At 34.8% G+C, this 12,535-nt stretch overlaps 1 protein-coding gene across 2 annotated transcripts in view; it reads left to right on the top strand.

The window, feature by feature from the left end:
* The window catches only part of LOC129254585 (spindle and kinetochore-associated protein 2-like), a 29,543-nt gene extending 18,577 nt beyond the window's left edge, over positions 1 to 10,966 (top strand). For both annotated transcript variants that reach the window (XM_064112698.1, XM_064112697.1), the window contains 6 exons: positions 351 to 527; positions 3,757 to 3,888; positions 4,585 to 4,663; positions 5,410 to 5,528; positions 6,639 to 6,758; positions 7,626 to 10,966. In XM_064112698.1, the coding sequence (XP_063968768.1) occupies positions 351 to 527; positions 3,757 to 3,888; positions 4,585 to 4,663; positions 5,410 to 5,528; positions 6,639 to 6,758; positions 7,626 to 7,685 (687 nt within the window). In that variant the 3' untranslated portion in view covers positions 7,686 to 10,966. The remainder of the gene's footprint in view (positions 1 to 350; positions 528 to 3,756; positions 3,889 to 4,584; positions 4,664 to 5,409; positions 5,529 to 6,638; positions 6,759 to 7,625) is intronic.
* The last annotated feature ends 1,569 nt before the right edge of the window (positions 10,967 to 12,535 follow it).

Here is a 12,535-nt window from a genome sequence, read left to right as displayed (position 1 = left end):
ATGGGTAGATATCGGCTAAACTTTACACCGATCTCTATTCTCAATGTTCTATTAAAAATTCTTGAAATACAGGTATTCATACATTTTCAAGATAACGATTTATTTACAGATATATGCAGTTTGGTTGTCATACTAGGTTCTCTTATATGGATTATTTGAAGGAGAGTAATAGGAATTATTTCTATTCAGAATATTGATGAAATATGTGAAGTGCTTTAGGGTGAAAATTGAATCAAATTACTTGTTTTTCACTTTTCCTTTTTGAAATGGTAATAAATGTACAGTAGATATGTACATTGAAAGTATATTTAACCTTTTTATTTGTAATTTGATTTGTTGTTCATCCTCAGACTTCACCGCTTGAGCTTAGCCAGCGATTAGAACAGGTCAAACATGATTATAAAAGCATCATGGAGGAAACAGAAGGTATCAAGAAAGCGCAAGAGGAGATGATCTCTAGCATCAAACAACAGCTCATGGCAGCTTCGCATGCAATACAGAAGCTTCATCAAACAACAGGGACAGAGGTTAGTTATCAATTGAACAGAGACCCATTTCATAAAGCACCCAAGACTGTGGTAACTACCATGGTAATATGGCTCAGCAGCCATTTAAAAGCAAGACTTCCATGTTATTTACTGTAGCTGCAACTTGCAAGGGCCCCAAATTGGAGAAAACGTGTAAGAAATCAAGTACATGCTGCCGAACTTTAACAACATAAGGCAGAAGAGAGCAGCAAGACATGCCTAAGTACCTCTATTCCAAGAATCTGTCCACTGACTACCAGTCCTTCCGAAGCTCCAGTAAAGTTGGCCTAAGGATTCATGCTAAGAAACATATTCAAACTAGACTTGAACCCACACACATGGATCATCTTGGTCATCATCAAAACAGATGGACAGCCATCAAAAGAGGAAAAAACAACATTCTTTCAAACTTGATTTCATTTAAATTTTGTAATAAATTCCACCATGGTTTGACATTAGTGGTGGTCTGGGGTCACAATTATGGAAAAATATGAATTTTTGATGGCCCAATTCTACCATCCAAAAGTCTTTGAGAGTGTGCACAATTTTATTTTCTTGTTTTTGCATGCATTATTTCAATTTTTGTGACTAAAATTGAAAGCCAGTTTCTTCCCACTTTTTCTTTCATCTACACACAAAGTCTCAAACACACACAAAGTCATCATACTCTTCAGTAAACGACATATCTTTGGCCGAACTACGGCGCTGGTATATGCAGACATGCCAACCGTTCCCTTTTTGTCTCACCTGCATAGCAGAGTGAGACTATAGGCGTCGCTTTTCCGACGGCGGCGGCGGAGACGGCGTCAACACCAAATCTTAATCGAAGGTTAAGTTTTTGAAATGACAGCATAACTTAAGTATATGGACCTAGTTTATGAAACTTGGCCATAAGGTTAATCAAGTATTACTGAACATTCTGCCTGAGTTTCAGGTCACGTGACCAAGGTCAAAGGTCATTTATGGTCAGTGAACTTAGACCATGTTGGGGGAATCAACATCAAAATCTTAACCTAAGGTTAAGTTTTCGAAATGTCATCATTACTTAGAAAATATATGAACCTAGTTCATGAAACTTGGACATAAGGTTAATCAAGTATTACTGAACATCCTGCTTGAGTTTCACGTCACACGACCAAGGTCAAAGGTCATTTAGGGTCAATGAACTTTGGCCAAATGGGGGTATCTGTTGAATTACCGTCATAACTTTGATAGTTTATGGATCTGATTCATGAAACTTGGACATAAGAGTAATCAAGTATCGCTGAACATCCTGTGTAAGTTTCAGGTCACATGATTAAGGTCAAAGGTCTTTTAGGGTCAATGAACTTTGGCCATGTGGGGGATATTTGTTGAATTACCATCATAACTTTGAAAGTTTATTGGTCTAGTTCATAAAACTTGGACATAAGAGTAATCAAGTATCACTGAACATCCTGTGTGCATTTCAGGTCACATGATCGAGGTCAAAGGTCTATGAACTTTGGCCTTAACGGGGTATCTGTTGAATTACCATCATAACTTTGAAAGTTTATGGATCTGATTCATGAAACTTGGACATGAGAGTCATCAAGTATCACTGAACATCTCATGCAAGTTTCAGGTCACATGACAAAGGTCATTTAAGGTCATTGAACTTTGGCCATTTTAGAGGTAATTATTAGATTTCTGTCATAACTTTCATAATTTATAAATATAGTGTTTAAAATGTGGAAATAGGGGTAATCAAGTATCAATGACAAGTTTTAGGTCACATGATCAAGGTCAAATGTCAATGAACGTAGTATTGTATCATTATATGAATGGTGTTTTTTTGTGAATAATTATTTTATAGTACCGGTAGTTTTCAAAGTCAGCACTGCTGCTATATTGAATCACGTGATGCAGGTGAGACCGCCAGAGGCATTCCACTTGTTAGAGTATTTGTTTCTCTTTTTTGCTATAAATACATTAATACTTTTTTGTATGATTTGTTACTTAAAAAAAAAAAATTCTGATCATGGAGTATGTATTATACACAGCGCGTGACACTAGCGCCGGTCCAACTGTCCCAGACCGGTAAAAATCACTTTCGGGCCAGTAACTTGTTGCATGAAAAGAACAAGTAAATTCTTGCCTACGAGCACATGTTTAAAAGGGTGAATTATCAAGTTTTCAAGTAGAGTAATTTCGCATGTTTTTTCACTGATCTCACTACTACAGACTGGCGATTGTTATGTTGAGACTAATTTTAAAAAATACGGTTTTTTGTCATTATAAGAATACTTTTTGGGGTTGTAGAAGGTTGGCAGGTCTGTATATGCATGCATCAGTTGCAACTTCTTGGCTCTCCAACATTCTAACAAATCTTTACCTGATTACTTCTGTGAAATTGTGAACAAAACAATGTACAAACAAACATATTGTTTTTGGTATTAGGGTTTATTTGTAATGTTTTTTTTTGCATACTTTAGATTACAATACATGTACATTATAAAATGGTCATGGAAATTAACATTTTCTGCTCTCACCAAAATCACAAAAAGTCAGGAAATTGTGAAAGTGCATGAGGTTATGAACCTTGTGGCATCATGGCAATGAATCAGAAAATTTTTCCAGAGCTAGTAATTTCCTCAGTTGTTGCCAAATGCTCATGAAACTTATAGTAATGGTTTATTGGCAATATATACATGCTTGGCAGCCAGTGGCTGAAACATACATGTTTACAAAATATGAGAACATACAAAGATATTTTACAAAGAGTACATAATTAAAAAAAAAAAATCATTCAATAAATAGTGGATTAAATTACACAAAGATTATCATAATGACGGATCTAATTACATAAAGGAGTTCTAAGTGTAAGTGAAATAATTAATCGCATTGAATCAAATATTGCATTGAATCAAATATTGCATAAATAGACAGAAGAATGCAAAATGAAATCAAATGGTAAAACAAAACAATAAAAGCAAAAATCTAATTATAGATCAAGTATTGGAAGATTCATTGAACTTGGCAAATGTACATGTATTAGATTATAGTTAAGATGTGCAAGATGCATTATTTTTTTGTGTCAGACTCTTATTTTGGTAATAGAAAAGTGTGATGGTGCTTTATATGACTGCTGTGATAGTGTGAAGTGTCAATCACCTATATATGCCTTCATTGATATTTCTAGTTTATCCATCCTTCATCTCCTTCCAAATAATGAAAGCTAACTTGTATTGTTCATTTGTTTTATCGTTAGCTCCCCGATGTGTCTGAGCAGGAAGCTCTAGTACAGTCATTACTTGGAATCTCATTATCATCTTCAGCACCCGTTCCTGTATCTCAAGGTTCAGTGCCAAGCCAACCGCAAACAGAGCAGAGCAGTGTACCTGTAAGTCAAATTTCATTTCCTTGTTAATTGTCTTTCAGTCAAGCCCATCTCACACTGTGCAAACCCATTGCAATGCAAGTTTGAAAATAAATTACTGTAGATCTACTGTATGTGTTTGCTAAGGTTATGAAAAGTCATACAGAGATAGCAAATAGAAGTTGCAGGGCTATGAATACTCTTGTTTGAGAAAATACTGAATTGCATCTGAATAATAGCATTGTCGCACAGTCTAGTGAATGATTGCAATTCAAAACTGATTTACCCCTTTTTTATGGCAAACCACATTGGGTGATTTCAAGTTTGGTATTGTGTAATGTTTGCATGGTACAACTTTTTTTAGTCAGTGATAAAGAGGTTAGAGCTGAAGCTGGCTACAATAACTAACATTGAAATGAAATATCTACCAGCACTCCTTCTTTCCATCATTAATTCCTGATATAGACTTGTAATCTTGCATCACAGTTTCTAAGTTGAAAACCACGGCTGGATATTTCAGTCATCTTCAACATCATCTTTATATGTTTTTTTTTCTGATATGTGTTAAGACCCCCATGAAAGGTAGTCTACAACATTCTACATGTACATGCTCATAATTGTTCTATTATTTTGTATTCCAAAATAGATCAATATTGTGTTTGTCACTGCAAGAATCTTTATCTTCTGATTAAATATCCTTTGTCTCAATTACCAATGTAGTCTCTACAGCTTGACGAGGAGTTACACAATGCTGAAGAAGAGGAAAATCTTTCACCCATCGATACAACATTTGATATAAGTAAGATTTTAAGTATTTAACATTCATTTCAAAAGAGCATTTGATATTACTTCTTCCTGAATTATACATAGTTTTGTATCTCTCCAGATGATAAAGCAAAGATATAAGAAAATGTCATTTCCATTCATATGTACACTAAATCTGAGATTTTGATATATATTATGGTACATGTTTTTAAATAGTGAAAAAATATTTGAAAATAAGGTTAATGTAGTGAAATACTTTGTCATAAATATAATACATGTTTCACTTTCCTGTTGAAAATAATAGTGATTTGCTTCTTAGAGAAAGTATACAGATATATCAGGCTTTGAGAAAGTATAGTGAGAAATATTTATCCGAGTTTGGTCTGGCAATTACTATTTTTCCAGAGGGGCGAAGCCCCGAGGGAAAAATAGTTATATTGCCAGTCCAACTGAGGATTAATATTTCCCACTATGCTTTCGAAGGAAACGCCTAATTTTGTTTTATATCCCTTCTTTAATTGAAATATTGTGTAACCAATCTGGACCACAGAGTTAGATCGTCCTTGCTAAAAAACAGTTGGGACGGTCTAGACCTAGCGCCTGAGCAAATGCTAACCCCCTTCTGGGTAGGCTGCGCTACGCTTGTGCTGCAGCTTCACTCAAGTCAAATTGCAATGCTTAGGCCAGCTAACGTTAGTTATATTGGATCTTAATTCTCTTACCTTGTTATGCTTATTCACTATTGATGATAACTATTAAAGCTGATGATATCTTTGAAAGGTCCCTCTCCGGCAGAGCTTCGAGCCGGGTCTAGTGAGATGGTCCCTGTCACAGAAGAGGAGTTTACATCAGTCTCAGATCTCATTAGAGGAAGAGCAAAACTAGAAGATGTGAACAGGGTAAGAACAGAAGTTCAAAGTCAGCTCCAGCCTCTTTATTATACCAGGGGCCTGTAACACAAAGCTGAGCAATGATTTTTCTACGATTGATTCCATTGACTACAATGTACAATCAATCGTGAAAATTGAGTGTACGATTAATCGCTAACTTTTGTGTTATGGGACCCTGGTGAAAAAAAATAAACACATATCTGTTAACACTATATTTGAAATCACCCAAAATGGGTGTAAAAATGCTGCAAATCACATTACTCGCAGCTCAATACTTAGTGACTTCGTAGTCAGTGCTAGCCTCTTTAATATCACTGTTGTAAAAATTGTTCCAACACCTATTATGTCTGTTAACACAAAATCACATTTATGTGGGTCTAAAAATCATGTGGGTCTAAAACATAAATAAATTGAAGACTGAATGAGTTTTTAAATCACTCACAAGGCTGCTGCTTTGATCATTCAATCATCGGAGCCAGTTCAGTGCTTTCTCAGACAAAATGGTCCAAATTTTTGTATTACTATCTCTGTACACAGTTCATAAGCTGAGCTAACATTAAAGGTACCGGTATATCTGTTGTAAATTATTTCCAATATCACATCACGATGGATCACATTATATGTGAGGTGGTATTTTTTTTTTTTTTAAAGTAAAATGAGGAAGATGAAAAAGGAAGAAGAGTATAAAAAAGGATAGGTCATGTTTCTATCTATGATTCAATTGAGAAAAATAATGTTGATTTCAGCCCCCCCCCCCTCCCTCCCCTACCAAAAAACCCTGGTGCCATCTCTTGTTGTAGACAGTAGCCTATATCTACACTAGTTCAATTCTATAAAATGATCAACCTTTTGTACCTCCGACCCCCATATTTCTCAAGTATTACGTCACTTCATAAACTGACCAAGTCATGGTCCCTTGAGAACATTACAGACTGTCAAAAGAACAAGAAATCACAGACAGAAAATTTCATGAAGATCCCACATAGAGGGGGTCAGACGTACATATTTTATGGAATTGCCCATTAGGTAATTTGAAGAAACAATGTTATGATGCCGTGTTTAGTGTTATGATATATTCTTTCAGTATTATTCCATTCTCTGTTGGTTACATTCTTGAAGGTATACAGTAGGCTGTATGATCACTTCAAAACCGAAAGAAACACTGCTCCATTGAGTGTACCTGAAATGAGTAAAATGGGTATGAAGATTACAGGGGCGACAGGAGAAGCCAAGCTCAAGGTAAGTGTTTAGAGATTGAGACTAAGATTAAATTTTTATCAAGAGATTAAACTGTGGAAGAACCTGTCTCAAAATGATTGTCTATCATCATGCACCCAATCATTAGCTTATGCTGAAGATTTTGTTATCACTTGAAATATGATCAGATATCTCTATTTGCTGATAAAATCTAATGGCCTGAATTCACAATGGTGGTTTTGAAAACCATCGGTTGAAGCCATGGCTTATGCAGATTTCATGTATACATTCCGCGTATTTACCGTGCATATTGAAAAATGTCCAATGCTGATGAGAGCTTTTGCCACAATGTGCCAAATTTACGCCTGTTGGCATGGTTGGTCAAGCTATTTAATTCATGAGTTCACTGTTTCGAATTAATGAGTCCACTCTTCAAAACAGTGGACTCGTGGATAAAATAGTGTACTTAACCATGGCAACAGGCATGAATTTGGCAGACTATTACAAACATGTGCATCGCTATTGGACACTTTTCATTATATGCGGTAAATAAAGCGTAATTCAAACAGAAAATCTGCATTAACCATGGGTGCAACTGACGGTTTTCAAAACTACCTTTGTGAATTCGGGCCAATGTAACTAACTTGGCCCTTAAAAACATGTTCCATTCATGCGCAGTGGATATGAGTGTATTTACTATTCTCTAAATATCATGAAAATAACTTTTTGGTGTTTTCATCTTCCCAACAACTGGAGATCCATTTTAAAAACCCACCATATGTTATGCAAATCCCCTATTGAAGCATTTCATCAAATGGTTTGTCAGTTTTCACTGTTACCTGTTACTTTTTGCCCTTGTGACTGATTACCCGATGTACATTTTTTGCTATTTTTTAAAATCATTTGCAGACACTGCGATCACTGAAGATAATCAATATAACAAGAACTGGAGCCGTCAAATTATCATGATAGATAAATGTCTGGTGATTGAGCTAGGCCTTTACTTGCCATTCTAGGTTGCAGAAATCAGCCCAAGAATATTAAAGGGGAAATTCACCTCGACATTGAGTTGGTAGGGAGAATGGTATAGGGAGGAACTTCAATTCGGTGGATTCACGATACGGCGCGCCATCGGTTGCAGCGAACAGGCCAAATTTCTAACTTTGTGGTAGACATCGCATGCAGGCAGCGCACAGTGCTAGTGCTTCAAAAATGAAAACAATGTGGCAAAAAATCACCCAAAACATCTAAATTTTGCACAGAAATATGCAGGCAAATTTCTCTCCTACCTCCTGGACCCTAGTAAAGAGCATATCCGGTCGAGCTGCGTCGGCCAGTGCTGAATAATCGCATGCTTGCATTCACTTTAGTACTAGCACATGCAACAGATGTCGACTTTTTCCCATGATGCATTGCAAATTTTGGCCTGTCCGCTGCAACCGATAGATGGCACACTGTATTGTTAATCCACCGAATTTACAAGTCTGTCTTTCAACTAATAGACGAGTACGGATAATTCTTTTGTTTGTCATGATTATTACAAATTATCTTTATATTCCCATTCATGAAAGACTAATTGTTATTATGGTAATGTTAGCATGTTGTTTAATGTATTCTTTTACAGGAAATATAACAATAGCAGTATCAAAATAATGGCACTCTAGGTATTGTTATCGTTTTAGGTGACGGATGCTTTATAACAACTACTTCATCTGTGCCGCCACTTATTACCGTGTTTATCCTGTGAATAAATTGTTTCGTTTTGTAGGATGAAGAAGTACTCGCATTGACATATTGAAAAGTATCATTTGACCTAAACTCTATGGTCACATTGGTCATCTTTTGCTATTGTATTATCAACATTACCTTAGAGTTTTAGAAGAAAGGAAAATTATCTATAGGAGCAACAAATAATATAGGTTTTGCTGCACATGTCTGTCCCTCAGAGTGTCCAGAATACAATATGTTGAGGGTCGAGGCATTAGGCTTATACACAAGGAGAGCGATGCTTACTGGAAGAATGGTGTGTGGTATGCTATTGAGACATGAATTTTTTATCATACGGTACATATTTTTATAGATATGACTAAATAGTCTGTTGGGTGATTCTTGTTTGACCTCAAGGTTTGCTATTAAGAATACAACAGTACCTTGAAAGGAGATTTTGATTTTGAATCCTTCAAAAAAGTTATTAAACTGCCAATAATGCATCCTGATTTGGGGATTTGTAGTGACACAGGAAATGCCTGTAATTAAGCTGTATATTTGGGATTCGGCAATGATTATGTCCCAGCAAAAGACATTCCCCAGCCTTCTTGGGCATTCTCTGGCCAAAGAGATATAACGTCTTTTAACCATAATGCACGTTTGTCATAAAACTTGATTCCACCCCGAGTGGTTGCCAACACCTGTTACTTGGTATACTTCCTCATGGTATCAGAGTCCCCATAAGAGCTTACACTTTACAGTCCATGGTGTTTACAGTGATAATCAAATACCAACATAGACAATGCCTTGCAGCACTAATGTAACTTGTTGAACAATGTCCAAGAGTGTTCTGAAGTCTGAATGGTTTCACTGGGTCACACGATTCATTGGATTGCACTGTATTATCCAGATGTACTACTACCATGCTGCACTTAATACCAGGGTAAAGGTATAGTGCATTTGAAGTCATCTGCACTCAGAATGATGTCGACCTCTACTTTGCATAGCATGTATGTATGTTTAGGTGAATGGCTCATGATGCTCGAACGGAATAGGATAGCGACTTGCCACAAGGATTTACACACTGCACTCAGTCCTGCGGACCGCGATGCGGTTAATACATGTTGTTTCTTGCACGTTGTTTATTATTTGGCACTGAATTCATGCACTCATGTTCATTATTTGTATACTGTCTTCATACTTTGCTTCAGTCAACCCTTGTTAGAATGCTTTTGTGAGAAATCATGTCATAAACCAACCATTTTGTTCATTATTTGTATACTGTCTTCATACTTTGCTTCAGTCAACCCTTGTTAGAATGCTTTTGTGAGAAATCATGTCATAAACCAACCATTTTGAAAGCATCCCACTTTATTTGTGAAAGGTCAGGTAGACCATTAAATGTATCCCTTAAATATACATAAAGTGGGAATGGATAATTTGACATTATGTTAATGTCATGAGGCAAATATATACAAACTGTTGGGCTGACCCTCATGCAACCAAACCTTTTGTGAAATTGGCCCGTTATTTGTGAAATGGTAGGCACAGCGTTTCTTGTATTCAGAGGGCTCTTTTCATGTAAGGTTTGGGCATTAACCAAATGGTTAGAAAAATCTTTACTTTTTGAAGAGTCGGTGTAGGGGGTGAAATAAAGGAATCCTTTAAATCTGTCAAATCTGCTTTTGTCTTCCAAGATCCAGTATTTTATTTCTCACTCTCTAAAATTGAAAGGGATTTGAAGGAAAGATTAAATTTACATCTTGCTCTCAAATCCATCTTTTATTTAGTCTGATCACCCTAACAAAAGTTTATATGAATAAAAAGAGAAAAATCCAACAAGCATAATAGAGATGTAAATTAAGGAAGAACATTTTTAAAGTTTGCTTAATTTCACAGAACTGTTATTTGCACATCCTGGTTTGTATGCCAATGAGGGGACTCGTGATGTCACTTACTATTTCTTTTGTATTTTATTTTATGAAATGTTCTAAATTTTCCCTAATTGTTCTGAGAAACAAAGTGTTGTTTTTTTCCTCCCTGAACGTGTGGAATTACCATTGTTTTAACGTGGTATGGTTCAGTCAAGTTGGACTTTATGATCAAATCTGTAAAACTTTGAATATTTTATTTTCAAATAAAAACAAACGAAAAAGTGATTGAGGGACATCATTTACTCTTTCATATGCATTTCACTGAGTTGTGCATATAATGTTTTGTGGAAAATAAGCAAAATCTTAAAATGTCATAATTTTCATATTTTACTTCCAAGTTCCAATATACTAGTAATATATTGATAAAATTTTCACTTATTCTTGCTATGTTTTTCTATATTGATTCAAATCAACATTTTTCTGAGGTGGACTCGACCTTTAAATAATTCAGTTTCTGTCACGGTAGGAATACCCTGTATCTTTTTTGTTTGCTTATACAGACTGTTTTCATATCAGTTACCATGTGTGTGTATATATTCAAGATCAAACATATGTAATATGTAAATATTTTGTAAAATAAATGAATAATGTATATTCCAAAAATAATAACAGGCATTTTCATGTTGTATTGTATTGAATTTGGTTATTTTAAAAGCTTTATGAGAATCATTTTTAAAAAAATTACGCAGTAGCATAGGCAATGTAAGAAATGGCAATCCGAAATAATAATATAATACTGTCTTGAATATTGTTTATTTAGTTTTTTTCTTACATGAACAGTGATCAGTTTTACTTGGTCAATATGCAACCTGAGACATGGCTATTTTTCTAACGTTCAGTAATACCTGATATGGATGATGATTAAACCAGATTACAGTCTTGGATATTAATTTTTGAAATAATTTCAGATTTATGGAAATAAATTGGCCATATTTGTCTCACATGGGTAAAAACAAAACAAGGAAAAATATATCAGTAAAGATATTGGGTCTTCAGATTTTCTTTATTGTTCGAATGTTTCATTTTCTTGATTTTAGGGCTATGTGTATTAAAACCCTTAATTTAATCGCTACCTTCAACTTATGTGTGTGATTTATGCCACTCTAAACATAAACTATGTATATTTTTGTAAATATAATCAAAATTTGTATATCTGGCTTTTTAAAGTATTTAAATGTCTGTGCAAATGAATAATAGTTTTGAGTTGCAACTTAAACTTTTTTCTTTCTTGTTTAAAGGAGGCCAAAACTTAAATTGGGTATTAAAAAAATGGCATTCAAATAAGAATGATAAATGTAACGTGTCAGAAATGTGCCAAATCCACTCTATATAGAGTGCTCAAGATGCAAAGAGAGTCTTAAAGTGAATAAAAAAGGTGAAGAGGTAAGGATTTTTAGTACAAATACTGTGAATGCATGTGGGAATTTGAATATGATGAATAGATTTGGGGGGGCATCAAGCATCATTTTTTATTAGTGTTTATAAAGGTGTATGTAGTAAGATGAGAATAATTAGTCATTTTTTTTTAGTTTGGTGGGTAGAGGTGTTATATTTCCGGGCTGTGTGCCTGTCTGTCCATCCTTTTTCTTCTTCTTTAGAGTATTATTGGGTGGTTTTAGGAAGAAAAAAAAAAAGAATTTTGAGATGATGGTTAGGTATAACAAAATAGACCTTACTGCTGACAAGGAAAGAAAGTGAAAAATGTCCAGACATAATAAAATATGAAATTTGTAGAAGAACTAATTAAAGTATATGTTGTTTATTTTTTTGGATTAATCATATTTTGGATAAAGTGCAATGGACTTCAGCATATCACAAACATTGTTTTAGTTTCCATTATGAATTAATGATGATAGCTCTATCCCAATGATATATTTCATATTTAGTCTGGTAAGGTGTTACATCAGATTTGCCCCCCTTCCAATCCAAGGTGGGCAAAATGTTATAAAAATGTTCAAGAATATATAGAAACAATGGGGCAAGGTGATTGGGCTGATAACAGGTTGCTTGTTGCAGTTTTATTGAAAATCAATTATTTGTTGCAATATTTTGGTGAAAATCTGTGAAACACATTTTAAACCCACTATTCTACATCCACTTTGAACAGCGCCACCAGAAGATCTAAACTTTCTCATGTTTTTATGTATATATATATATATATATATATATTGGGTTTTT

This window comes from Lytechinus pictus, chromosome 2 (genome assembly GCF_037042905.1).
Source record: "Lytechinus pictus isolate F3 Inbred chromosome 2, Lp3.0, whole genome shotgun sequence".
Taxonomy (NCBI): domain Eukaryota; kingdom Metazoa; phylum Echinodermata; class Echinoidea; order Temnopleuroida; family Toxopneustidae; genus Lytechinus; species Lytechinus pictus.
Note: the sequence above shows the minus strand (reverse complement) of the source record. Positions and strands in the feature narration are given on the sequence as shown.